Source organism: Odocoileus virginianus, chromosome 3 (assembly GCF_023699985.2).
Source record: "Odocoileus virginianus isolate 20LAN1187 ecotype Illinois chromosome 3, Ovbor_1.2, whole genome shotgun sequence".
Taxonomy (NCBI): Eukaryota; Metazoa; Chordata; class Mammalia; order Artiodactyla; family Cervidae; genus Odocoileus; species Odocoileus virginianus.
In genome coordinates, this window is record NC_069676.1 from 13,285,382 (window position 1) to 13,312,186 (window position 26,805).

The following is a 26,805-nucleotide window of genomic DNA, read 5'->3' on the forward strand; positions in this document are numbered from 1 at the left end:
TGACCCAGGAATTCAACCTGTATCTCCTGCATTGCAGGCAGATTCTTTACCTACTGAGCCATCAGGGAAGCCCCTGAGTTACAGTAGCAGAGATTAGATGGCCTGAAAAATGTTGGGTCCTTTACAGATAAAGTTGTGGCCACAGCTCCCTAGTGCTGGCTCAAGGAAGCTCAGAGAGGGGGTGTGCACCTCATGTAGGGGCCCAGACCCTGAGCCAGCAGGCTCAGCCGCTCGCCGTGGGACCTTGAGCAGGAAACCTAACCTGTCTGAGCGATCGCCTTTTCTCCTCTGAGCCTTCGGGGTGATACGGGGATTTTGTGAAGAGTCCATGGAAAGTGCAGGAGCAGAGCCTGTCACCTGGGATATGTTAGCTATGTTAGGCCCATCTCACCTTAGCAGGCTATGGGTGGGTGCTGGCCCTCGCAGCTTGTAGAAACTCGGCCTCTGTGACTTGGATACTCGGGGGCCTTGCCGCCCGGAGAGCGAGACTGGTAGGGTGTTTTTCCAGGTCCCTCACCACACCCCCAGAGCACTGCATTCCCTGTAGAGTTGTCCCTGGTGATTCCGGGCCCTGGGTGATTCCCTCGACCCCTGGCCCTGGAGCCTCAATGGAACAGACTTTGCAGTGTGGTGGGTGGGAAGCCACCCCAGGGTGCCAGACCGGGTCTAGGAGCAGGGCAGGCATGCTTGTGGTGGCTGTGGGACTAATACTCCTCCGTTTCCCAGTTGAGAGCCCATCTTGGTGAGCTTCCTCGGAGCCTTCATTTCTCAGCCCCCCCGTCCCATCACTGCAGGGAGGAGGGACCCGGGCCCTGCTCACCTTGGCTAGGAGGGTAACCCGGCACACCCTCCCAGCCCGCAGCCCCCTTTGCAGCCCTTCCCAGAACGGTTGACAGCCTGCCAGCCCTCCTCTCTGCTCTGTGCCAGCCAAGGTGATGAAGGTAGTGCGTTTTGGGTCAGTTTCTGAAAGCAGAGCCCAGAGGCCAGTTCTGCCTCTTCCACGGCTCACCCGCGGGTGCGTCCAGGCCCTGTGGGCTCCAGGCCCCTTTCCTGGGGGAAGAAGCCCCCTCCTGGGAACCCCTCCCCCTGGGGGGCCAGGAGGCAGACTGTGCCTGAGCCCCGGCCCCAGGGCGGTGCGTGGAGAGGGGAACCATTGGCCCAGCGCGGCCAGCTCTGTCCATTGTCCTGAGGGCCCCTCCCAGTGAGGCGGGGAGAGGGGAAGTGCACGTGCAGAGGTCGGAGCCCTGCCCACCGTGCGCGCTGGGGCGCTAGTGTGGCCTTGGGAAGGGGCTGGGAGGGGAGGTCCTTGACGGCCAGTCCAAGAGCTCTGACTTCTGAGGCTTTTAAAAAAGATAGGAGCTTGATTCAGCTTTCTTTTTCTTTTTTCTTTTGGTTTTTCAAATATTTACCGACCATCCCCTGCGTACCAGGGACTGACCTGTGGTTGTATAGCTATGATGTAGACAAAATGCTGGTCCCGTGGGCTTTGGGGGGCCCACCCATGATGAGACAGCTCAGGCTGTCCTTCACCCTGGCTTCCCTGTCCCGGGCCTCTAGATGCAGCCAAGCTTCCCTTGCCCACAGGTCCTTGTGGTCGCCTGCCTGGCGCCAGGCCGCTGGGCAGCTGGTTGGGTTGCCAGACTGTTCTGGTCTGGCGAAAAGGGAGACAGGCCTTCCCTGTCTGTTTGCCGCCATGCGGGAGTAGCTGACAGATTGGCTTTATTTTCTGACCCAGGAGCAGGCATGGGTACCGCATCAAGGTTTTGGGTCCGTTCCTGAGACCCGTTTACAGCTGGACTCAGGAGCACCTTGTCTTGGGCCCCCTGTGGGTGCAGCCTGGCCGTGACCCTGGGGCTGCCCCCGCCCAGCCCCCTCTTCCCTCCTGCCCGCTGTCAGGAAGCTACACATGCCCTGTTCCCCTTTCTCACCCCCAGGAGGGGGCACCTGGCTCCTGAGGTGTGAGGTGGTCTGGTGGAAACCCAGGTTGTGGCCTTAGGAGCCTCTTCCAGGCTGTGGACCAGGCTTAGGGCTGAGACCAAACCAGGGGTGATTAGGGGGCCCAACGAACACCTGTTGGCCCTTCATATCCAGATTCACGCATTGGAATGTTTTGCTTTTTCTATTGAGATAAAATTCACGTAACAAAAAACAGTTCAATGTCCAAAAAGAAAACCTTGTTTCCATTAGGCAGTTATTCCCCATTCTCCCACCCTCAGCCCCTGGTAGCCACCAGTTTGCTTTCTGTCTCTGAATTTACTAATTCTGGATGTTCCAGATAAATGGGATCATACACCTGTGACCATTTGTGTCTGGCCTCTTTCACTCGGCATCATGTTTCTGAAGCTCATCCATGGGGTAGCAGGTGTCAGGACTTCATTTCTTTATATGGCTGAGTAATATTCTATTCTGCGGATGGACTGCATTTTCTTTATCCAGTCATCAGTGGACAGACATCTGAGCTGTTTTGAATAGTGACACTTTGAATATTTGCATACAGGTATTCATTTGAATATCAGCTTTCAGTTCTTTGGGGTTTATACCGAGGAGTGGGATTGCTGAGTCAAATGGTAATTCTGTGAGGCTGTCCCATTCTGAGTTCCCACCAGCAGGGTCTCAGAGTTTCAATTTCTCACCAGCATGTGTCATTTCGCACGTTTTGTTTAAAATTGTAGCCATCCTGCTGGGTGAGCAGTGACCTCTGGTTATGGTTTGAGTTGCAGGTGTGTAATGAATAATGTTGTGCATCCTTTCACATGCTGGTCATTTGATTATCTTGGGGGAAACATTTCTTCAAGTCTTTTGCCCATTTTTTGAATTGGGTTATCTTTTAGTTGTTGAGTTCTTTATATATTCTGGACAACAGATTCTTATCAGATACATGATTTGTAAATATCTTCTCCCATTCTGTAGGTTGTTTTTTCACTTTTTTGATACTGTCCTTTGATGCAAAAAGCTTATGTGTGTGTGTGTTATTAATTCTTTTTTTGGCCACAGCACATGGCTTGTGGGATCTTAGTTCCCTGACCTGGACCCATGGCAGTGAAAGCATAGAGTCTTAACCTCTGGACTGCCAGGGAATTCTTCCAAAAGTTTGTAATTTTGATGAAGTCCCATTTATGTAGTTTTCCTTTTGAAACTCTTTGCTTTTGGCGTCATCTTGAGGAATCCATTGAAAAATACCAGGTCTCAGAGCTTGACCCCTGTCTTCTAAGAGTTTTACAGTTTCCACTCTTAACGTTTATTTAGGTCATTGATTCTTTTGAGTTGGGTGTTTTTAATATATGGCATGAGGTAGGGGTCCAGCTTCATTCTCTTGTACAGGGAGACCCAGTTGTCCCAGCACCATTTGTTGAAGAGACTGTATTCTACCCCTTTGAATGTTCTCAGGACCTTTGATAAAAATCAAATGACTATAAGCAGAGGGTTTATTCTGGAGTCTCATTCTGCTGACATAACAGCCCATGCCTCTCCATTTGCCAGTGCTATTCTATTTTGATTATTGTACCTTTGTAATGCATTTTGAAATCTGAGCCTGTGAGTCTTACCACTTTATTTCCAGATTGTTTTGGCTGTTATGGGGGTGATTAGGAACACTTTGCCACAGTTGTACTCATGCTTTTCTCTATAAATATATTTTGTTGTTGTCACTGTGGATTTGACGAGCCACTTGAAAGCAAGCTGTAGACATCACAAGAAACTTCACTGTATTTCCATATGTATCTTTCAATAAAAGGGGCATTCCTTTACAGAATAATGCTCTTGTCACATCTAGATCTTTTAAAGTTACAGCACCTGGGGATGCCCCTGCTGGTCCAGGGGTTGGGATTCTGAACATCCAGTGCAGGGGGTGCAGCTGTGATCCCGGCTTGGGGAGCTAGGATCACACATGCCGAATGGTGCAGCCTCCCGCCTCACCGCCCCCACCAAGAAAAAAGTACCTGTAGTCCATACATTTCCCCAGTAGAGCTTAATCACTGTTGAAAGGTTTTCATTAGGCTGCATATCAGGACCACACCTGGCATTTGCTGGTCACATCTCTTTAGCCTGGGGCTTCCCTGATAGCTCAGTTGGTAAAGAATCTGCCTGCAGTGCAGGAGACCCTGGTTTGTTTCCTGAGTTGGGAGTCTCCTTCACTCCGGTATACACGTGTGTTCAGTTGTATCCGACTCTTTGTGACCCCACAGACTGTAAGCCCACTGAGCTCCTCTGTCCATGGGGTTATCCCAGCAGGAATACCAGAGTGGGTAGCCATTCCCTTCTCCAGGGGATCTTCCCAACCCAGGGATTGAACCTGTGTCTCTGCTGTGGCTTCTGCACCAGTGAGCCGTCAGGGAAGCCCTCGCTCCAGCTCCCCGCAGCTTTTGTCTCTCTTCCTTTTCGGCTGTGTTGAGGCAACCAGGAAGCTGTCCTGCAGACTGCCGTGTGAGCAGTGTCTGTTGTCCCCTGGTGACGGGACCAGGGCTCTGTCCCACTGCCCCACACCCAGGCCACAGCATCGGGTCATTTTGTCTCCTGGTGACGCGGTGTCTCACTGTTTGGCTGAGGTGGGGCACCCCATGCTTTTTGAGTGAATGACCAGTAACAGTGACAGTGGCGGGTACGGGGATGCAGCGCTTCCTGTCTGTGTGTTGGGTCTGACCCCTGCCCACCGTTAGTTCTGCTTGACAGATGAGAAAACTGAGGACTCAGATCTGCCCGGGTGACACCTCAGTGGCGTAGGCGGGGCGTGAATGCAGGCTCTCCGGCTCCCGTGGCCACACTCCCCATACGTGCAAGAGGGGGACTTCCCTGGTGAGGGTCCAGTGGTTAGGACTTGGCACTTTCACTGCTGCGTCCCTGGGGTCAATCCCTGGTTGGAGGACTAAGATCCCACAGTGCTAAAAAAAAAAAAAAAAGGAACGGGCTCAGCTGGAGGAAGCAGAGGCACCACAGGGATTCTTGACTCCCACCCACCCCTGCTCGGCTCTGAAGATGCCCCCATGTGACGCAGAGGGGCTCATGAAGGAAGGCCCAAGCCCCTCATCTGGACCCAGGGCACCCTGCTGTGTTCCCATGACCCTCTGACCTTGCCAGATTGCCTTTTACTCCCCTGTGTCTTCCCACCTTGGGGCGATGTGGGGTCTGGCTCCAGGACGTGCTCCGGGAGGGAACATCCCGGCAGAGGTTCATGCCCCCCTGGGCCCTATCAGTGCCTACGCATCTCCCCCTCCTGGTCGCCCTGTGGACCACTGTCTGTTCCCGCTGGACAGAGTGCGTCCTGGGTCCCTGCCAGGGGCGCTTATAGGCCACTGCCTCATCCTCAGTGTGGGCCGGGCAGGCAGGGCACATGGAGCACTTGGCAGGGAGAGGTTGTGGCACCCTGGGGGAATCTGGGGGGCCGTGAGGACGTGGGAAGGGAGGCCCTGGGACCTGCCAGCTCACGCCCGCCTCCCTCCCCTCGCAGATGAAGACGTGTGTGTGTTCAAGTGCTCAGTGTCCCGGGAGACGGAGTGCAGCCGGGTGGGCAAGCAGTCGTTCATCATCACCCTGGGCTGCAACAGTGTCCTCCTCCAGTTCGCCACACCCAGCGGTACGTGTCCCTTCTGCCCTGTGGCTCACGGGGTGCCCAGAGCTGGGGAGCCTAGGCTCCCAGCATGGCTGGGGGGCACCTGGAGCTGGGGTGAATCAGAACCGGGTCATCTGACCCAGCGAATGACCCATCCACATCAGAAGTATTCCCCAATAGAAATATGTCCGCAGTAAGAGTACATTCTTGCTGCCTGGAACCAGGCCCCAGACCTCGCCAGCTCCTTTGGGTCCTTCTGGGCTCAGGTCCTATGTCCCCTCCTCTCAGAGGCCTGTTCTGACCTCCCGGCCACCCCCCAGGCCTCTGGGAGGGGCCCATCAGGTAGGGGTCAGGGGCCCAGCCTTCCTGCAGCAGTGGATGGGGTGGGGCGAGGTCCGGAGGTCCAAGTGCAGAGGAGATGCTGGAGGGATCCAGCAGACCCATCTGGGGGACACGCAAGGTTACTTCTGGACTTGAGGAGCCCCAGGTGAGCGGTGCTGGTGGCCCCAGGCTGGAGACCCCTGGAAGGTCCAGAGGCTGGTCTTGGTCCCTGCAGAGCTGTAACCAGTGAGCTTGATGGTCGGCACAGGGGCTGGGGTGGGAGAGCCCAGAGTGGGGAAGCCATCTGCCCACAGCCACCCCCTGCGATCCCAGAAGCCCCTTACCTGTCTCAGTGCCTCTGATGGAGTGGGGAGACGTCCCCGGCCCAGACCCTCTGGACCGCCTTGCTTCGTGTGACCCGGCTTCAGAGCTGGGAGCTGGCCAGGTGGGGAGAAGGCAGCCAGGTGACTGACCACCTCCCACCGGAAGCATTCTTAGGCTCCACCCCAGTTCCTTCTTTATACAAAAACAATTCCAGTTCACTGTTTAAAAAAATAAATTACAGAAACACCACCCGGGTTATCAGTAGAAGTTCATGTTATAAAATCCCCATTGTCTTTTTTTCTGTTCTATGGATAGTTGCATTCTAATTTTTTGCCCTTACATCCTGTCAGTTTCTTAAATCGTGGTCAAGGATACATAACCATTTTACCATGTTAACCCTTTCTGAGCGTACATTTCAGCAGCAGAGTGCATTCCGTCGCCACTGTCCAGCTCCAGAACTTTCTGTATCTCCCCACACTGTGTATTTTAAAGATACTGTCTTCTAGTTCACTTTGTTAAAATACACAAAAAATTTACCAGCAACCACGTTCAAGTGTCTGGACTCCAGAGCTGTTACAGCACGTTCACACTGTGGTGCGCACATCGCCCCCATCCATTGCCAGGACCCTTTCTTCTTCCTAAACTGAAATTCCATCCCCAGTAAACACTCACTCCCCCTTCCTTCTCCCCCAGTCCCCACAGTACCACCTGTCTTCATGATTTGATTTTGTTTCTTTTTCTTGATATAATTTTGTGGTCAGTATTTCATGTTGATAAACACAGTTCACTTGCATAATATCTGGTTCTGCTGACCGCTGGTGACTGGTCCTCTGACATGCTGCTCAGTGTCCCCTGGGGTCCCTCCAGTCCCCTCTGACTGGACACTGGGGTGGTGTCCCTGTGTCCATTTGCCACCCACAGACACTGCCGGGTGCTGTGGGTGGACCTGTGCTTCTTTACTGGGTAAATCCTAGAGATCTGATGCCTGGGTTACTCTTTGAAAGCCTTGGCCAAGCTTCCCTTTGGCAAATCTGCGCCCGGGCCCACTCCCACCAGCCTCAAGGAGCACAGTCGCCCTTGACACCTGCCTTCTCCCATGCCAGCCACCACATGGCCCATGTGGCTATCCTTTTTCGTTTCCTTAGATTTTAACATTTCGGGGGGTGGGGATTTTCACATCGCTCAGGCTCAAGGTAGAAAAGTCAGGTGCACACCTAAACTAAACCCCCTACCCTTGAGTGGGCCACGCATGACCTGGCTTCCCCCTTCCAGATTTCTGTTCCTTCTATAACATCCTGAAAACCTGCCGAGGCCACACCCTGGAGCGGTCGGTATTCAGTGAACGCACGGAGGAGTCTTCTGCTGTGCAATATTTCCAGGTGGGTACACGGCGCTTGGGCCAGCCTGCCGCCCTTGGTGGTCCCTGGAGGCTGCGTGGCACCTGGGTTCCTATCCTGGCTCTGCCACTTGCTCAATGAATAACCGTAGATGAGTGTCCTGTGCTTGCTTGGGCCTCAGTTTCCTCATCTGTGAAACAGAGATGCCAGTGCCTGCCTAGAAGGGTTGTTGGAAGGATTTGAGTGCAGATGAAGCTCAGATTCACAGGCCTTCTGAGTAACGATAGCACAGTTACCGTGTCTTGAGCACGGAGGGCATGCCAGGCACTGGCTCCAGCGCTTTGACGCGTACGGAAGCACTTGAAACCCTCCCAGTAGCTCTAGGAGGTAAGTACTATTGTTGTCCCCATTTTACAGATGAGAAAACTGAGGCTCAGAGAGGTTAAGTGACTTGCTCCAAGTCACACAGCTATTATGCAACAGAGCCAAGATGGGAAGCCAGGTCTGCCTGCTGCCCCGGCCCAGGTGCCACGCTGCCTCCCGACCGCCTGGTTGTCTTACAGAGAGACCCCGCAGCACCTCACCTGCCTGGCGCTCTGAGCCCTAGGGTCCTGTTTGATCTGCTCCTCCGCTTCTTTGGGTCCCCTGAGATGGGGCAGGTGGCCCTCGATCGCAGAACCCCGCCTGTGGCGTGTCTGAGTTCTGGGTGGCTTCCAGGGCCCAGGTGCCATCCAGCTGCATCCTTTGGCCGCAGTGACAGTGGTGGTGCCCCCCCAACAACGGGGGCCGCCTCCAGCTTCCCGCTCCCCTGGAGCAGCTGGCTGCAGAGAGAGATGCGGCCCTCCCAGGTTGATCTCTGCCCGAAGCCGACCTGCCTCTGTGGCAGGGTCAGCTGGGGCCTCGGCTGTCTGCCGGCCGCGTGCCCTGTGCCATTGGCATGTCTCTGTTCCAGTTTTATGGCTACCTGTCCCAGCAGCAGAACATGATGCAGGATTACGTGCGGACGGGCACCTACCAGCGCGCCATCCTGCAGAACCACACAGACTTCAAGGACAAGGTGAGCTGGCGTCACTTCTGCGCCCCTCCCCGTGCCCTCGGGCTGCACACGTGCCTCTGCCTCTGTGGCCTCTTCTCTTTCTCCTTTGCACATTGTTTTGTCTTTTCTTTCCTCAGACTGTAGGAGCAGAATCTACTTTTTGTAGAAGCCTGGTGTGTATCAGATGGGCACGAAAGGCCTCTGTCATTTCCCTCTAAAACGGCCACTGCCAACAGTAAAACCCTCTTCCAGATGTTTTTCCCTTGCGTATATCTATATCAGCATATGTATATATATTTTAGGGTTGTAATCTTTTTTAAAAAATTTTTTATTTATTTGACTGGGCCCGGTCTTACTGAGACACACAGGCTTTTTGTTTTAGTATGTGGGAACTGTGTTTTTTTAGGTTCTTGCACGTGGGATCTAGTTCCCTGACCAGGGACCGAACGCGGGCACCCTGCACTGGGAGCACGGAGTCTTAGCCACTGGACCACCAGGGAGGTCCCTTGGGTTATTTTTTGGGAGGGGGGTTTCTTTTTAGTTTATTTTTTTATTGAAGGATAGTTGCTTCACAAAATTTTCTTGTTTTCTGACAAACCTCAACATGAATCAGCCATAGGTATACATATAACCCCTCCCTTTTGAAACTCCCTCCCATCTCCCGCCCTGGGTTATAATCTTTTAAAATATATATATATACAAAATATGGAGAAGGAAATGGCAACCCACTCCAGTATTCTTGCCTGGAGAATCCTGGAGAATGGATAGAGGAGCCTGGCAGGCTATAGTCCATGGGGTCGAAAAGAGTCGGACACGACTTAGCAACTAGACTATACACAAAATAGGATTGTATTCCACACTCACTTCCTACAAAATACTTTTCCCCCACCTAATGTTGTGTCTTGGCATGTACTATTAAGTTACATGGATGAAATGGAATCTAGTCACTTCCCTAGTTCCTTTTAAAATCTTTTTACTGTTACTCATTGGTAGTTGACCCTGGAACAGCACGGGCTTGACCTGCACTGGTCCACTTATCCACAGACTTTTTTGATGGATAATATGAACAACCATGCTACACATGATCTGCAGTTGGTTGTAGAGCCGTGGACGTGGAGGGCCCCCTGTCTGGTTATACACAGATTTTCTACTGGGAAGGAGTGTTGCGTCCCAGATTCCTGTGTTGTTCAAGAGTCAGCTATGCGTTCATGATTAAGAAGAGGCCAAATTGTATATATTCAGAGGGGAGAGCTGATTCCTTTCTCTTCCTGTGGCTTAGAGTTTGTTTTCCCTTTTTTTTTTTTAATTTATTTTTGACTGTGCCAGGTCTTAGTTGCAGCATGTGGGACCCAGTTCCCTGACCAGGGATTGAACCAGGCCCTGCATTGGGAGCAGGGACTCTTAGCCACTGGACCACCAGGAAAGTCCTCTGCAGTTTATTTTCCCTTGCCACATGGAAGTTTGTGGTTTTCTCCACACATCTAGGGGGTTCTCTCCACATGATTCACCTTGTCCAGTGCCTAGGTCATGCCCCCCCACCCACCATTGCTGAGAATCTCCTCCCATCACTGAGCATCCCCACCCCTGGCCCAGGGCCTGAGCCCCCGCAGCCTGGGGTGGAGTCGTCCTCCACATGGTGGCCATCTGTGTGCCCTGGCATGGGCCACACTGGGGCAGCGCTCGTGGCCTGGGAAGCCCACGTTTCTTCAGCGAAGCCCCTTCCAGCCCCTCCAGCACGCAGATCCATTTCCTTGTTTATCTAGAGCTCTGAGAGGCACTCAAGGTCCACCCCCCCCCCAACCCCCCGACAGCACCAACGTCTCCATCAGGCACTCAACCGAGGCCCACCCCATGCCCAGAGCAGGTCTCCTTTAGCGCATGCGTGCCACCAGCAGACCCGTTTATCCCAGCTTTCTGTTCATGTGGTGGCAGTGAGACAAATCCAGAATACGGGGTAGCCCACCGTGCTGTGGCCTGGACTCCGAGAGCCTGTGCTGTGGGGCCCGGCAGCCCTGCAGAGAGCACCCAAGTGGGAACCGCTCCCAGGTCTCCTCCCAGGCTGTGGGGATACCCTGGAGAGCCCGGGGTCAGGGGCTGCCACTTTCTGCCAGCTGTGTGCGCCAGGCCAGTCGGCCCTGTGTCCGAGTGGTCCTGTTGCCTGCAGGGCTCAGAGGTGCCCTGACCTAGCGAGCCCTCACTCCCACATGCCCCAGAGATGGCCCAGGCTGTGCCTTCTTGAATTGGATCTCAGAGAGGGGTACTGGTCCTGACACCCCTGCTGTGCTCAGAAGCAGAAGCTCCCCTTCTGCCACCTCTGGATCCAGCCTGCAGGCTCCCACTGGGAGCAGGCTTGGGGAGCAGCTGGCCATGCAGAGGGACAGCAGGCTGCAGGGTGGGAGTGGGCTCAGTGGGTGGGTCTGCAGGGAGTGACACCCCCATCCTTACTGTTATACCACTTCACTGCTAGCTTGTCCTCACTACCCCTTCCTCCCCCAGATCGTTCTCGACGTTGGCTGTGGCTCTGGGATCCTGTCGTTTTTTGCCGCCCAGGCTGGGGCGAGAAAGATCTACGCAGTGGAGGCCAGCACCATGGCCCAGCACGCCGAGGTCAGTGCCTGCTGGGACCCCAGCCTCTCCTTGTCCCCCCCATTCTGGGCCTGTTCCAGCCTGGGGAAGCCAGCCCAGTCGGGAACCCAGAAGACCTGACCCCTGGATCCAGGGAAGCCTGGGGATGTCATCTCTACTTGGGTCTCTTGTCCCCCAAACTGAGTGGTTTCAGGGGCAGGGACTCGCTGGGCCTCAGAGAGCCTCTCTTCGGTGATGAGTGGTTGCCCACCAGCTTCAGGGGTGGTTCAGGTCTTCAGGGGCAGGACTGTGCAGTCACACAGACCAGGGTGGGACCTTGGCCTCCGGCAAGCCACCCGTCTCTCTGAGCCCCCCTTGAAAGATGGACAACAGGAGTTCATTTTGTTGGTTTATGTTGTTTGGCACCAAAGCCTTTGTTCAGAGTTTAACACCTAAAAACTACAGACAAACAGTGGGGATGGCTCCGTCCCCCACCTCCAGCTCCCCACCACATAGACCTCCTGGCAGAGGGAGCGATACAAACGCAGAAGCCCCATGAGCCTGTGGGCTCTCCACCTGCCCCTCCCACACCACCGTCTGGCTCCTGGCTTTACTCTCTTTATGGTGCATCTGGGTTGTATGTTGTGTGAAGAGCTGCGTCACTCTCTCTAGTGGTTGCCGAGCATCCCTTTGCTTGGCTGGATTGCTGTGTGTAGGCTGTAGTTGACACTGAGGCTGATCCTCGGTCCACAGCACAAACCAGTGCCGCCCCGAGGCTTTGTACCCGCCTCCCCCATCGCAGTGAGGTTATGTCTATAGTGCACACCTCCCAGCACTCGGATCGCTGGGTCGGAAGGTGTGTCCACGCTGACCTTTGGTGGCCTTAGCCAGGCCTGCTTGTCCTCCTACCCGAGGTGACAATAGGGGCTGGGAAGCTGCAGGAGGGCCAGCTCGAGAGGGGTGGGGCCGTGGTGACCTCCTGACGGGCCAAGGCTGCTCACAGCTACAGTCAGCATGCTTACCAGGGAGGCGGTGGGGGGGATCTGGTGGCCGAGTGTGGACTGAGGCCCTCCCCAAGAGGACCCCCATGACCCCTGTGGCTTGCCCACCATCAGGTCTTGGTGAAAAGTAACAACCTCACCGACCGCATCGTGGTCATCCCTGGGAAGGTGGAGGAGGTCTCGCTGCCCGAGCAAGTGGACATCATCATTTCGGAGCCCATGGGCTACATGCTCTTCAATGAGCGCATGCTTGAGAGCTACCTCCACGCCAAGAAGTACCTGCGGCCTGGCGGTGAGTATCCCTGCTGGCGTGGGCCGTTTCCCAGGTCGGGGGCCCCTGGGCCCCTGTGGGGGAGCCCCTGGCTGTTGCTTGGTCAGTGCAGGTGTGCTGCAGGCCCCGACGGGCCTGTGCTGGAGGCCTGCGTGCCAAGGGCATCAGGGCCTTCACGCCCACTCCCTGCCCTGACCCAGCCCTAGCTGACTGGACCCCAAATGAGGCCACTTGTTGGGCTGCCTGGGCGTCTCGTGCCCTCGGGGGACAGTGTCCAGTGGGCTCTGGTCGGAGCCAGAGTTGTTTTCTGCCAGCACCTTCCTGAGGAGCCACCATGGATCTTTGTCCTGGCCTTACAGACTTGCCCTCGGCTTCATAGAGCCCTTCGCTCCTCAGGGCCAGGAGGCAGTGGGGGTGTGTGTGAGTGGGGTGGGGGTTCTTGGCACTGGGGCGCAGCTGTGTGACCCTGTCTCTCTGTACCAGCCCATCTGTGCTCTGGGGTCTTTGGGTCCCTGTTGACCCCTGTGTCACTGGGGTCAGGTCTGCACTTGCCCTGCACATCTGCCGCTGTGTCCATTCTCTGGCATGTGTCTCCATCTGCGTGTTTTTGCACAGGAAAGGGGTTGTGTGTGCGCGCTTGCGGCACAGGGTGACCGTGGCCAGGGCAGAGCGTGGAGGCTGGCGCACCTGCGGGCCCTGTGGGGCCGGAGCCGGGCTGTGGGGAGCGGGGAGGTGGCCGCCGTTCCCCGCAGTTCTGTCCTGCTCTCCAGGCCTAGGGGCAGCCAGGCTGCCCCGAGGCTTGTCCTCCACCTGCTCTTCTCAGGCTTGGCCCTGGTGGTGGGCCGAACTGGCCGCGGTAGGAGGGCTTGGGGGAGTGGAGTCGGGTTGATGGGCAGCGGTGACTCCAGCAGAGCATGGCCTCCTCCTCCTGGGATGTCGAGCTCTGGGGTGCGGTGGGCAGCTACACACTCACCCCACTTGTCAGGCAGCCTGCCCGGCCCCCTCCCCCTCAGCCTGCGTTGGTGTGGCTTGGTTCCATATCAGGAAACTCTGTGAGGGCATTAAAAGGAACTCCCCCCCCAACCCCCACAATTACGCTTCAGCTACCTGCAGGCAAGGGGGGCACTTGCCCATGATGTTCCAGGGGCAAGTGGCCTGGCTTGTGGCCTCTGAGCCAGAGAGCACCTCGCCTTCCCCACCCCACGGCTGCAGCTGAAGGAAGGCAGATTCCTGGTGCCTCAGGAGCTCCTCCCTCGGATGAAAGGGGTGGGGGGGGGGAGGCCCACATCTGGAGGCCAGGTGACTGGGGGCCCCAGACTTGGAAGTAGCCAAGAGCTCCTGAGCCCTGACTCTCCTCCCACTGGCTCTGGCTCACCCGTCTGTTCCTTGAGTCATGCAGATGGAGGCCCCACCCCACCCCACCCCATTTCAGGCCATGCATGTGGCCCACCTTGCCTAGCAGAGGCCTGTGCAGGGGGATTCTGCTGAGGCCGTGATGGCATAGCCTGGGGCTCACCCGTGCCCTGTCCAGAGCACTTGCCTTTGTTGTCCCCACTGCACACTGGTCCCAGAGACACCATCCAGCTGATGGAGCAGGACCCCTGAGGCCCTGGCAGGTGCCATCCTGTCTCCCAGCCCTCGGAAGGCTCGGCCTTCCTGCCTCCCTGGCCAGCTGTCCAGGTGCAGTGAGGAGGTGGATGTCAAGTATTCTGTGGCCCAGGGCGGTGCCTCTGGACTGCATGGGTGCGTGAACGAATGAGTGAGTGAGCGAGTAAGTGAGGAGCTGGGAAGGCCCAGAGTTGGGGTCCTGGGGCCCTCTGAGGCTCTGCCAGGCCCTGCTGATGTCCCACCCTGATGCCAGCACCCCTCCCTGCCCCCACTCCCAGGAAACATGTTCCCCACCATTGGTGACGTCCACCTGGCACCCTTCACGGACGAGCAGCTCTACATGGAGCAGTTCACCAAGGCCAACTTCTGGTGAGTGTGCCCCTCGGTGTCCTGCCTTCCCGGGACGGCCCCAGCTCTCTCATTCCTTATCCTTCACAGGACCTAAAAGACTTGGGCTGGGTGAGGGCCAGCTGGGAGAGAAGGCAGTCTGCCCGCCTGTCTCCTGCTGCTGTTGACCTTGCCATGGGGGGCGGGCGCTTTCCGCAGGTACCAGCCATCCTTCCACGGAGTGGACCTGTCAGCCCTCCGAGGTGCTGCAGTGGACGAGTATTTCCGGCAGCCTGTGGTGGTGAGTGGGGCACCCAGGGCACTCCTGGAGTTAGCGCTGGACATGGCTCTCATCTGGGGTGACAGGAGGGCAGCTTTCTTGTCAGGCCTGTGTGGCGCAGGGAAGCCACTGAAGCTCTTGAGTTTCTGCCCCTGCAGGGAGCTCTCACACGGGGATGTTGGGAATAAAGTAGCAAGGCACGTAGAGTACTTAGCTCACAGCATGCAGTACTTGTTATCAGATGCATTGATCCTTGAGGAACTGATTCTGTTCGATTGACTTTATTGAGATTTTTGAACTTATGTACAGATCCATGGTTCAAAAATCAAAAAAATACGAAAGTGGAAAGCCTCCCACTTCTGTACTCTAACACACAGTTCTCTTTCTTATAGGCAAACAGTCTTTGTTGTGTATCTTTTAGAAGTCTTATACCTTAACCTGCATTTACAAATATATATATTTTTTAGCCTTTTTTCCTCTCAAAGTATAGCATAATCAATGTGTTGTTCTTAGTTTTTCTGTGTTCAGAGAACATACACTGTATGATTTCAGTCCTTTGAAATTTGTTCAGAGTTGCTTTATGCCCAGTATGTGTTCTTAGTTTAATGTTCCCTGTGTACTTCCTTGAGAAAATGTGTACCAATCACTTGTTGAATACGTTGTTATATTAATATCAATTCAGTCACATTTGTTAATCATGTTGGTCAAGTCTTCTCTGTCTTCTGCTGATTTTTTTATTTGCCTTTCCTGTCTATTACTGATTGTAGATTTATTTTTCCGTGTAGTTCTGATAGTTTTTCCCTGATTTTTTTTTTTACATTACTGTTATTAGGTGCATACAGGTTTAGGATTATTTTTGTATGTTCCTGTTGGACTGATCCTTTTGTAACTATAAAAAGTGTCTTTATTTTAAAAATGTCTAGTAGTACTGTTGCCTTAAAATCTGTTTTTTTCTGATAATAGTTTCGCTACTCAGACTTTGTTTGGTTAATCTTTATATGATACATATTTTTCCAACCTTATACTTTCAACCCTTTTATAACCTTATTAAGGTTTATCTCATGTAAATAGCATGTATTTGAGTTTTGTTCTTTAACCAGGTTGATGGTTTTTGTCTTTTAATTAGAATGTTTAGGTTATTTATATTTAATGTAATTTACTGGTCTTTATGGCTATAAATCTGTCATCGTACTATTTTTTTAAATTTATCCTGACTCTTCTTTCTGTTTAACTCTTTTCTTACTTTCTTTTGTCTTAATAAGGTATATATTATCCCCCCACCCACCCCCGATTGTCTTTCACTAGTTTTGCAAGACTCTAGGACAGCATCACTTTAAACATTACCTTTGCCCCATGTTTCTTCTCTTGGTTCTCTGACTATGTGTATATGAGACCTTTTCACCATGTCTCAGGTGATTCTTAGACTCTTTACTCTTTTCTGTATTTTTCCATCTTTTTTCTCCTAATTAACTGCATAATTTTTACATTTTCTCCTTATTCGTCTCCCAGTTTCAATATTCTTGACACTATGTCTAATCTGAATATCTTAAAACTACAAATTGGTAGTTCCTTTTGATTGCCCATCCAACACTCCCTCCCCAATTTTGTAAAATTTCAGTGCTAGAGTTTCACGTTGCTTATTTTTTATTTCAGTTCTCTGAAATTTGTTCCCTCTTTTTCCTTGAACATGTTAAATATAAGTCTCTGATCACTTTCAGTATCTGGAGGATAAGTGGTAAATGTATTTCTGCTCTTTCTTCTCTTGGCTTTTGGTTCTTTGTTCTGTCTCTTGGTGTGCCTGGTCCTTAAGTGTCAGAACGAAAAATTATAGATGCTCTGGAGGATAATTTTCTTTCCGAGGATTTGTTTTTCTTCAGACAAGTAGCCATAAGGACGTAGCACCTTGGTCCTGTGAAGCATTTAAGATATTTGGAGGCTACTCTTCAACTCTACTTTGTTGCCATAGTGCCTGGCTTCCCTGTAAGGCAGCAGTTCTCAAACATTTTCAACCCGGGACCCTTTTACATTCATAAAAATGTAGGATCTCAAAGAACTTTTGTAAATGTGTGTTACATATATATATAATTTTTTTTTTAAATTTTTGGCTGTGCTGGGTCTTCATTGCTGTGGCCTGTCTTTAGCTGCGGTGCGTGGGCTTCTCGTTGCAGTGGCTTCTCTTGCTGTGGAGCGCTGGCTCGAGGTCACTTGGGCTTCAGGAGTGGCGCACAGGCTTTAGTTGCCCCACAGCATGTGGAATCTTCCCAGACCAGGGGTCAAACCTGTGTCCCTGCATTGGCAGGTGGATTCTTAGCCACTGGACCACTAGGAAAGTCCTAAATATGTGTTGTATTGACTGATATACTGCCAATATCTATTGGTGTTAAAAACTAAACTCAAAAAAAACTTAAGAATGTACATTAAAGGATGACAGTAAAACCCATTAAATGTTAATATAAATGGCATTTTTTGAAAAGAAAACTATTTTCTAAAACTTTCCAGCAAGAATTAGTGTCATTTGAAATTTGCCAGTCTCTTTAGTGTCTGGCTTAGCAGAAGACAGTTCTACTTCTTTTGTTGTTGTTATTGGATTCTGCTTCTGCATTCAATCTGTTATGGTATCATAGGTGAGTGAATGAATGAAAAGGACAGAAAACACCGTAGAGTTATCATGAACATAGTTTTGACCTTGAGGGAGCCCTGGAAGGGACCATGTTTGGAGAACTGCTGCTTCAGGGCAGTCTTCATGGTCTTAGTGAGCCTGGTGGTTCACAGGGCCCCTGTCCTAGCCTCCCAGTTCCAATATGGTGCTGAACCATATTTAAATAAAAAAATTAAAAATTGTATTAAAAAAAGATAGCTTCATTTTTTAAAAAAATTTATTTCTATTTTAATGGGGCAGTAAATACATTTGTTCAATCAGCCATCTTTAGTCAGTATTTTTTTTTTTAAAAGAAGTCTGCTTATTTAATGTAATTATTTGGCTGAGTTGCATGGTCTGAGGGATCTTGGTTCCCTGACCAGGGATTGAACCTGTGAGCTCTGCAGTGAAAATGTGGAGTCTAAACCACTGGACCAGCGGAGAAGTCCCTTTGCTTTAGCTTTTTAATCTCATAGAAGCATCTTTCTGCTTGGTTCCCCTGCCTCCATCCCACACGTAGCTCAAGAACTGGCAAATGCCAAGAACTAAAATCACATGTGCAGTGTCCACCTCGAATCTTCACACTTCCCTTTAATTTAGCATCTTGGCCCCTTGAGTCCTAGCTGCCTCAGTAATCCCGAGTTCCCATTTGGCTTTCCCCACACAGGGAGGCCTCTGAAGGGCCCCACCCAAGGGGCAAGGCACATGTCGAAAAGCACCTCTCCTCTCTAGGGTCTTGGCCCCAAAGCTATGGCTGCTGTGGTTGCTCTCCAGTGATTTCAGACAACTGTTTTTTTTTTCATTCAGTTCATATAGTTCTTGGCAGTCTGACATGAAATCTCCATCATAGCTGTGAGTGGATGTCAGCATAGTTCTCACTTGATTTTTGTGAACTTGCTTAACAATTTATCTTGGAGATCTTTCCCCATCTATTCATAAAGAGCCTTTTCGTCCTTTTTCACATGTGTGATCTTTTACTGTTGGGCCATCACTTGTTTAACTTCCAGGGTGTTTCTGCTCTTGGCAATTTGTAATTATGGGTGGAAGTTTTGTACATGTGCACATAGATTTGTAGGTTACAGTCCCTGAAGTGGAACTGCCAAGTCTTTCATGCAGATGAATAGTTGTTATTTTGGGAGCTGTCACCTAATTGCCCTCCACTGTGTTAGACCAGTTCTTCCTCCCCCCAGCAAGGCTGAGAAGGGCAAACTGCAAACTGGTTTGAGCCAAATGGCCTAGAGGCTGCAGCCAGACTCAGAAGAGGGGCAGGCTTCCCCTCTCCTCACTGCCCCAGTGCCTGAAGCCAGGTCACTCCTCTGCTCTCTCCCAGGACACATTTGACATCCGGATCCTGATGGCCAAGTCCGTCAAGTACACGGTGAACTTCTTAGAAGCCAAAGAAGGAGATTTGCACAGGTACCGGCAGCCCTCCACCCCTGGCACCCCGTCCTGGGCTCAACTCCTTCTGGAGGTCAGGGTCACTGCCGGCTCCCTTGGGCAGAACCCTGCTTCCCAGGCCCGGTGGGCCGGGGCCCCCACACCCAACACCCACACACCCCTCTCCCGTCCCAGAAGCCCTGGTTCAGCTTCCCCAGAAATCACTGCCCTTTGCCTTACAGGATAGAAATCCCATTCAAGTTCCACATGCTGCATTCCGGGCTGGTTCACGGTCTGGCATTCTGGTTTGATGTCGCTTTCATCGGCTCTATGTGAGTGCAACCGAGCAGATCAGGGGGCCCCCCACTCCAGCCCCAGGTGGTGACTCCAGGCCTGGCCAGCTCAGATGATGCCCTGGGGGCTGGGAGGGCCTGACTCAACTCCGCTGGATGCTACTGCTCCTTGCAGAAGGCGGTGGGCACTGGCCTTTGAGCAATAGACTATTGGTGGGGGCGCGGTGTACCCTGTTCAAAGTGACTGTTCTTCGCGGGACCTGATTGTCTCTTGGCGTGTTTGTCAGGGCGAGTGGGCGTAGGTAGAACTTCCTGGACAGCCAGCCTGTCTCCACTCCAGGGGACCCCTGGATGGTGGGGGCCGGGGTGGGGGGTAGGTGCCTGGGGAGAGCTCATAGTGCACAAGGTGGGGGTCTAGCCCAGTCAAGGGCATGCCTGTCCCTGCTTGGCAGAATGACCGTGTGGCTGTCCACGGCCCCGACGGAGCCCCTGACCCACTGGTACCAAGTTCGGTGCCTGTTCCAGTCGCCACTGTTCGCCAAGGCTGGGGACACGCTCTCAGGGACATGTCTGCTTATTGCCAACAAAAGGTGGGAGCAGCCACTGGGGGCTGGGGGGCGTCAGGGGCTCAGTCCCTCCAGGCAGCCAGCTCACGGCCACCCTCCCTGTCCCCGCAGACAGAGCTACGACATCAGTATTGTGGCCCAGGTGGACCAGACAGGCTCCAAGTCCAGCAACCTCCTGGACCTGAAAAACCCATTCTTCAGGTAGGACAGGCCCTCAGCCTGCATGGGGGGCGCCCTCTTCGCCCGCTGCCCCTCGCCCTGCCCACGGGCCGTCTCTGCCGCAGATACACAGGCACGACGCCCTCCCCCCCACCTGGCTCCCACTACACTTCCCCCTCGGAGAACATGTGGAACGCCGGCAGCACCTACAACCTCAGCAGTGGGATGGCCGTGGCCGGTGAGCAGCCTGCTTGTGCGTGGGGTGGGGGTGGGGGGCAGGGTCCTTCCCTGGCCCCCTGCCGGTGCTGGCCCCTCGAGCTCTCCTGCCCTGACCTCTCCCTCCCCGTGCAGGAATGCCGACCGCCTACGACCTGAGCAGTGTTATTGCCGGAGGCTCCAGTGTGGGCCACAACAACCTGATTCCTCTAGGTGAGCCCCCAGGACTTCAGGCCTTCTGCCTCACCACCTTTGCTTCTTCCCCGGGGGCTGAGCTCCCCCCCCAAACTGCCTCTCCACCTTGTTCTGCGGGCGCCGCACCCACCCTCCCCACGAGTGTGAGCGCCCACTGCGCTGGGCACGTGGGCCAGGCAGGCTGGGGGCGGTGACGCCATCTCCTTTCCTTCCTTCCTTCTTCCTGCTGTGCAGCCAACACGGGGATTGTCAATCACACCCACTCCCGGATGGGCTCCATAATGAGCACGGGGATTGTCCAAGGTAACGGTGGGCGGGGGTCGCAGGGCCCCGCGGGTGTGCGTGTGCCCGGGCGCCCTCCTGCCCTCTGGCCTGTGCTCTTTCTCTCTGACTCTGCCATGGACCCGGGTGGGCAAGGGGACAGAGGCGGCCCCTTAGTGCCCACCCCCTGCTCCACAGGGTCTTCCGGTGCCCAGGGCAGCAGTGGCGGCAGCTCCAGCGCCCACTATGCGGTCAACAGCCAGTTCACCATGGGCGGCCCCGCCATCTCCATGGCCTCACCCATGTCCATCCCGACCAACACCATGCACTACGGGAGCTAGGCCCCTGCGTGGAAGGACTGACAGCACCAGGAAACCAAATGAAGACCCTCCCCCGGGCGGCTCTCACCCCTGTACTGGAGAAACCCACACCCGGCACAGCCCTCTTTGCTACGGGAACTTGAACACTTTTTTACACGACGTTGCCGCCGCTGCCCCCACTCTACTGCCCACCCACATCTTGGCCCCAAGCGCGTGTCGCTGCCATATTTTACACACGATCATGTCGTGGGAGCTCTGTGCCCCCCCCCCCCCCCGCCCCCTACCCTGGCCCTCTCCACCCTGACCTGGGTTTGACATCTTCTGTAACAGGCGTGTCCGGGCCTGACAGCTGCAGGCCTGGCAGGGAGGGAGAGGGGCAGTGGCCGCCCTGCCTGGTCCCTTGGGCCGGTCCCCTGTCTGTCTCTGGCAGGGAAGGCAGTCCTGGCCCCTTCCTGGAGGGGCCTCCCCTTCAACTACCAGGCCTTGGTCACCACAGGCGTGACATGCTGCTTTTTTTAATTTTATTTTTTTATGAAAAGAACCAGTGTCAATCCACAGACCCTCTGAGAAATCAGGCCGGCCGGGCCGAGCCAGCAGCCCCTCTCCCCAGCTCAGAGTCTCAGTGGCGAGGGGCGGCCCTGCCGAGTCTTCAGGATGGGGTGGGGCCGGGCCTCCGGAGCCCAAGGAGCCCCTCGGCCCTCTCCCACCAAAGGGTTCACCTCACACTTGAATGTACAACCCACCCGGCTGTCGGGAAGGCCCTCCGTCCTCAGCCCCTGCCTCTTGCTGCTGTCCTGTCCCTGAGCCCCTGAAGGCCCCGCCGCCACCTGCACCCAGAGCTAGAATGGGTGGCCTGGGGGCCGTGGGCCTGGAGGGAAGGGTCAGCGTCAGCCGCTTGGGGCAGACGCAGAAACCTCAAGGGTCTGTCGTGGAAGGCGTCCTTTTTCCTTGTAGCTAACGTTAGGCCTGTGTACCCCCTTCAGTATTTGTAGATGCTCCTCCTGTCCCTCCTACTCTGACGGCATTCTGGTCCCTCCCCAGCCTGGGAAGGGGCCTTGCAGGGACCTCTCCAAAAAAAAGAAGGAAAGAAAAGGAAAAAAATAAAAATAAAAAAACCCACGGAAATATATGTTTCAGCACAGGCAGTTTTCTTCTAATTGTGTCCCCCCGTTTCTAACAACCCCAGACTTGGATGTGGCGGAGCTCAGGCTCAGCTCAAGGCCCGCTCTCTGGATGCTCCAGGAAGAGCAGGTGCGGCCCAGGCTGGGGAGGCCCCCGGGGGGTGATGGCCGCCCTGGAAGCTCCCTGCTCTGCCCCTCTCCCGCCTTTATATAAATTCTCTGAATCACCTTTGCATAGAAAATAAAAGTGTTTGCTTTGTAAGAAAAGTCTGGAAAGTAGCAAAATGATCTCGAGGTTTCAGGGGAGCCTTTAGTCACCATCTCTTGGGCCTGAAAGAGAGAAAGTGAGAAGTGGCCCTGTGACTTCTAACCTTGGTGGGGGTGGGGGGCAGTTGGAGCTGGAGACCCTGCCCCCAGCCACAGCTGGGGACAGTGCCTCACCTGCGGGCTCAGCCTTCCTAGGCTGCCACGGACCTCGGTAGGGTGGGTGGCAACATTGTGGCTGGAGGCTGAGAGGTAGCTTGATGGGGAGATGCCATGGGCTCTGGAGGCAGCGGCTGGAAGAAATAAAACTGATCCGAGAGCCCTGGGTCAGCATCGGAGCTGGCGAGCCAAGTCCCGCGCCGAGCCCAGCCGGTGAGCACCCAGCCCAGTACCTTACAGCCCATGGCCAGGAGGGTGTGGAGCAGCACCACCACTGAGAGCAGCACCCCAGCTGCCAAGCGGGTGTCCTCGCGGACAACGGGCCAGAGGGTAAACACCAGGCCAGCGGCCGACAGGGCTAGGGCCAGGGCCCCGAAGAGCCACTGCAGCCACGGGACAGGGATGAGCCACAGGACCTGGGGGTGACACAGACAGCTGGCTAGCAGGTCGTCCCTGTGGCACCCGGGACCCACCCATCCCCGGGCCCCACTCACCACAGTGGGGATGAAGACAAAAAGGGAGTAGCCGTAGACGCATACGGTCTCCAGGAAGGTGTAAAGCCCCATGCGCTCCCGGACACCCTTGCGCCACCGCAGGAAGCCCCACAGCGCCAGCGGCACCAGCCACGCATAGCAGTAGATGGTGATGCTGGCCACGGTCACTGCGGGACAATCAGGTTATCACTCCCGGGCCCCATGGGACCCCCAGCCCTGCCAGCTTCCAGGCCTTGCCCATGTCACTTGCCTTTGTGGAACTGGGGGCTGTAGTGGATGGACGGGTCCCTCCTCTGGGCCAGCACGAGGGTCAGGTTGCCAGTGATGGCCAAGACGAAGGCCAGCGTGGCACAGATCCAGAAGGGGCCTGTAGGTGGAGCACAGTCAGGGCCCCAGGGTGGGCGCCCCCGGGACTAATGTCCTGCCCCATCTGGTCCCAGCCTCTTTCCAAGCTCCAGGCTGCCCCCACCCCCAACGCTCCCTTGATATGGTGTCACACTGGTGACAGACTAGCAGCTGAATCCAGCCTTCATCCCTCATCTCCCTTGGCCTTTCAATGGCCTTTGACATAGCTGATCCCCCTCCATCTGGAAACACGCTCCATGTGGTTCCCAGGATTTTACGCTCTTGCTTTTGTCTCATCTCATCCTCAGCCTCTTTGACTCCCTGAGCTCTTTAACAATGAGGGGCCCACCTGAGCCAGTTCGCAAACCTCCTCTGTGTTCATTCACCCCTTTTGTGAGCTCGTCCAACCTCAGGGACTTCTGTCACCTCTGTGCCCACAGCCCCCAGTGTCCCAAGTCTGGGCCTCTGCCCTGAACCTGGGGTTTCTAGTCAATGTTCCATTCCACCTAGCATGCCCACTCTTTCCCTTAGAATCTTCTCGCCTTTTCCCATTGATAAATGGAATTCCCTCTTTCTGGAGAAATTGTTAGTCACTCAGTCATGTCCAACTCTGTGACCCCATGAACTGTAGCTGCCACGCTTCTCTGTCCATGGAATTCTCCAGTGAGAATACTGGAGTGGGCTGTCATTCCCTTCTCCAGGGGATCTTCCCAACCCAGGGATTGAAGCCTGGTTTCCTGCACTGCAGGCAGATTCTCTACCATCTGAGCCGCCAGGGAAGCTCCCGCTTTCTCAGAGTCCAGGCAAAAGCTGGGGAGCATCCTTGTCACCTCTCCTTCCACCCCATGTCAAGTGGGTCAGCACACCCTGCTGGCCCCATCTTCCACATTTGGCAGGATCTAACCCCCACTCTCCACCCCACCAGGCCAGGCCCATGATCCCACATGCGACTCCTCCCTGGTCCTCCAGCTTCTGCCCTTGTCCCCCACAGGGCCTGCAGCACCCAAGGGCACTTAGCTAAGATCTCTTCTCACCAAAGCATAGGAGGCCCGTGTGATCTGACCGGTCACCTCTGGGGCCTGCTGGCAGCTCATTCCAGTGCAATGACAGTGCTGCCCCATAGTGCAAGCCTATTTCTGCCACATGCCTCTTCTGTGATATTCTTTCCCTGGGGCTCGCCACCCTCAACCCCGACACCAACAAGGCTCACTCCCTCACCCTCCTCAGAGGGGCCTTCCCTGAGCAATGCACACAGCACAGCAGCTCCCACCCCCTAAACCCTCTGCTTCTCCTCCCTGCCCCGCAGCCCTCCGCAGCCTCGCTTGGCCCTGTCTGTGTGAACAGAGCGTACGTTTCAATTCTACCTGAGTGACTCTGCTTTTGTGCTCAGCTGTACACCAGGGCCTGGCCCTCTGTCAACATGTGTTGCATCAATAATCGAATGAACTCAACGCACGACCTCACTCACCATACAGGTCTGGCCGATTCCTCAGGCGGTGCCGTACAAAGTTGTGGCCGGGTCGGGGCAGTAGCGAGCCTTTGATCCGGTCCAGGACCTGCAGGGCAAGGCCAGGACCTAGGACAGAAGCCCATCTGGGGCTCCTCACCCACAAAGGAAAGAGGGTCACCCTCCTTAGGGGTTCCTTCCCTGCTGACCTCCCACCTCCTCTCTCCATGTTCTCATTTCTCTCCTGTGGCCTGGAGCCCCTCGCCCTGGGCAGCCCCTACTCACTATCCCACTGTCCCCCCACTCTGAAGGACGCTTCAGGGCCTGCCATCTTTTTCTTAGCTTCCCCCTCCTCTCTGCTTGGTTGCCCTGGACTCCCCTGCTCTCCACCACCTCCTGCCCCCAATAAGAACGGTCAGCAAGTCCTGGGTAATCTCCTTCCCCCATCTCTGCCAACATGTTCCCTACTCCACAACCCTGGCTTATTACTATCTCCCACCCTGGCCTCTAATTTCATGTTACTCAGTCCTTTCCTGCTCTGAACCCTTCCATGACTCCCCAGCACCTTTAGGAGAAAACCCACACCCCTTAGTATAGCTCATGAGACCCTTGGTGATCCGGCTTCTCTGCCTGGCCCCCACCTCACTCTCCAGACTGAGAGGCAGCCTCCACAGTGGTGGTTGCCTCCTCTCACCTCTCGTCTGCTGCCTATGCTGTTCCCCGTGCCTGGAACATACTTATGCTTCCCTCCACTCGAAGTCTACCTGCTTAAGTTTCAGCAAATCTGTCGCCTTCTCCAGGGGGCCTTTCCCTGTCCACCATGTCACGTGCTTTCCCGTGTTCCCAAGAATCCCATTCAGTCCTCATCCCTGCAGTGCACACAGTCATGTCCACCAGCCTGGGTGGGAGCTGTTCTCCCATGTGCCTATCGCCAGCATGGCCCAGGGCCTGGTGCACAGTAAGTTCCCAGTGAATAGTGGCTGGACCCCATCCCACCAGCTTCCCCGGTCTGACCTGTGAGGTGTCCACGTCGAAGAAGCTCTGATAGTAGCCAAAGGTCCAGAAACCAGGCTGCGGCTTCTCCTCCTGTAGGAGCTGCACGGTGCAGATTTCAGTGCTGGGGGTGCGGGGGTGGGGTGGGGGGCCGCGCCGGAGGAGGGGTAGGAGGGACAAGACGGAGGCAGGGCCCAGGGACTTCTGGGACTCACCTCAGTCTTGTCGCTCTCCTCTACCTCATCCTCAGCTCCATAACTGCCGCCTGAGTCCATGGCCACAGCCACGTGCCCCTTAGGGCCCAGCTGATCACTTCTGGTGGTGGTCTCATTCGGGGTCTGGGCCAGCAGATTAGTAGCTTCCTCGAACTCTGTCGAGAAGGAATATGGAACACAGGTGTATTTGGGAGTCGAGGAAACTTCGCTTTGCCCACAGCTCGTCTGGGGAGACTGGCGTGCTGCAGTCCATGGGGTCACAAAGAGTCAGGCATGACTTAGTGACTGAACGACATCTGGGAGCCAAGAGTAACCATCTCCCCTCGGTGTTCCCCCCAGCCCAGAGTTTCCTCAACTGTGGTGAGTGGGAAGGAGGCGTGTCCCCTCCTTCCTAACATAGGCCCACAATGAGGGCTGGCTCAGGGATGGCGCAGAGGCTCAGATTTGTGGTCCGAGTTTAAGGTGAACGCGGTGCCAATGCAGGAGATGCAGGAGACCCGGGTTTGATACTTGGATTGGTAAGACCCCCTGGAGGAGGAAGTATCAACCCACTCCAGTATTCTTGCCGGGAGAATCCCATGGACAGAGGAACCTGGCCGGCTACAGTCCATGGGGTCGCAAAGAGTCGGACACGACTGAGCGACGAAGCACGCACGGGTTAGGAGTTTAGGAATGGGTTTCATGTCTGGGGCTGTTCACAGCTGACTGGGGTTGGGGTTAGCTCTGAGCTGGAACCTCGATGGGAGGTTTCGGCCAGTGGAGGAAACAGGATTCGGGCCGGGTCGCGGCTGCACTCACCGTGGAAGGCCAGCTCGTCAGCCGCTGCCATGGTCTCTCAGGGTCGTCTCCGCATCCCTCTGAGGATAGAGGACAATAAGACTCGCTCTCGACACCAGTCCGCGCCCCTCCTGGACGCCAGCCTCAACCCCAAGCCCGGCCTGGCGGCTACCTCACCCACCGAAACGTGAACTCGCTTCTACTGCCCCACAGGTGTACCCACGCCCCCCTTACCTGAGGCGATCTCAACCGGCGGGGCACGGACTCTCTGCGCCTGCGCGACCCGCCTACCCGCCGCAGATGACCCCACTCAGATCGGACAGCAACATCCGGTGTCGGTTCGTCTGCTA

The 26,805-nt window shown here is 54.9% G+C and overlaps 2 protein-coding genes across 6 annotated transcripts in view; one reads left to right on the top strand and one right to left on the bottom strand.

Annotated features, from left to right (window-relative positions):
* The window catches only part of CARM1 (coactivator associated arginine methyltransferase 1), a 42,028-nt gene extending 20,000 nt beyond the window's left edge, over window positions 1-22,028 (top strand). The window contains exons 2-16 of one of the 3 annotated variants that reach the window (XM_020902244.2): window positions 5,444-5,569; window positions 7,463-7,569; window positions 8,480-8,584; window positions 11,060-11,170; window positions 12,244-12,421; window positions 14,287-14,377; window positions 14,555-14,636; window positions 18,584-18,669; window positions 18,873-18,962; window positions 19,376-19,513; window positions 19,601-19,690; window positions 19,774-19,886; window positions 20,000-20,077; window positions 20,294-20,362; window positions 20,519-22,028. In XM_020902244.2, the coding sequence (XP_020757903.2) occupies window positions 5,444-5,569; window positions 7,463-7,569; window positions 8,480-8,584; window positions 11,060-11,170; window positions 12,244-12,421; window positions 14,287-14,377; window positions 14,555-14,636; window positions 18,584-18,669; window positions 18,873-18,962; window positions 19,376-19,513; window positions 19,601-19,690; window positions 19,774-19,886; window positions 20,000-20,077; window positions 20,294-20,362; window positions 20,519-20,661 (1,607 nt within the window). In that variant the 3' untranslated portion in view covers window positions 20,662-22,028. Of the gene's footprint in view, window positions 1-5,443; window positions 5,570-7,462; window positions 7,570-8,479; window positions 8,585-11,059; window positions 11,171-12,243; window positions 12,422-14,286; window positions 14,378-14,554; window positions 14,637-18,583; window positions 18,670-18,872; window positions 18,963-19,375; window positions 19,514-19,600; window positions 19,691-19,773; window positions 19,887-19,999; window positions 20,078-20,293 lie in introns of all 3 variants that reach the window. The other 2 variants (XM_070464435.1, XM_070464446.1) reach the window with 2 other exon arrangements.
* YIPF2 (Yip1 domain family member 2) lies at window positions 21,148-26,782 on the bottom strand. 3 transcript variants are annotated; one of them, XM_070464452.1, is made up of 10 exons: window positions 26,690-26,782; window positions 26,477-26,535; window positions 25,679-25,833; window positions 25,485-25,565; window positions 24,492-24,579; window positions 22,929-23,045; window positions 22,679-22,845; window positions 22,423-22,600; window positions 22,203-22,333; window positions 21,148-22,091 (listed from the first exon to the last, which is right to left on the bottom strand). In XM_070464452.1, exons 2-10 carry the CDS (start codon window positions 26,505-26,507, stop codon window positions 21,774-21,776), a joined length of 1,266 nt encoding a protein of 421 aa, XP_070320553.1. In that variant the 5' UTR covers window positions 26,508-26,535; window positions 26,690-26,782; the 3' UTR covers window positions 21,148-21,773. The 3 variants fall into 3 exon arrangements, with proteins under 3 accessions (XP_070320553.1, XP_070320554.1, XP_020758067.2); XM_070464453.1 differs by lacking the exon at window positions 26,690-26,782 and adding an exon at window positions 26,637-26,660; XM_020902408.2 differs by having other exon boundaries at window positions 21,991-22,091; window positions 22,418-22,600.
* Window positions 26,783-26,805: the final 23 nt, after the last annotated feature.

Coding starts and splice junctions, on each gene's coding strand:
- YIPF2 (XM_070464452.1), bottom strand. CDS start 26,507: ATGGCAGCGGCTGACGAGCTGGCCTTCCACG. Junction 24,580..25,484: donor TCGACGTGGACACCTCACAG/GTCAGACCGGGG, acceptor CTTGCCCTGCAG/GTCCTGGACCGGATCAAAGG. Junction 22,601..22,678: donor TTGTCTTCATCCCCACTGTG/GTGAGTGGGGCC, acceptor TGTCACCCCCAG/GTCCTGTGGCTCATCCCTGT.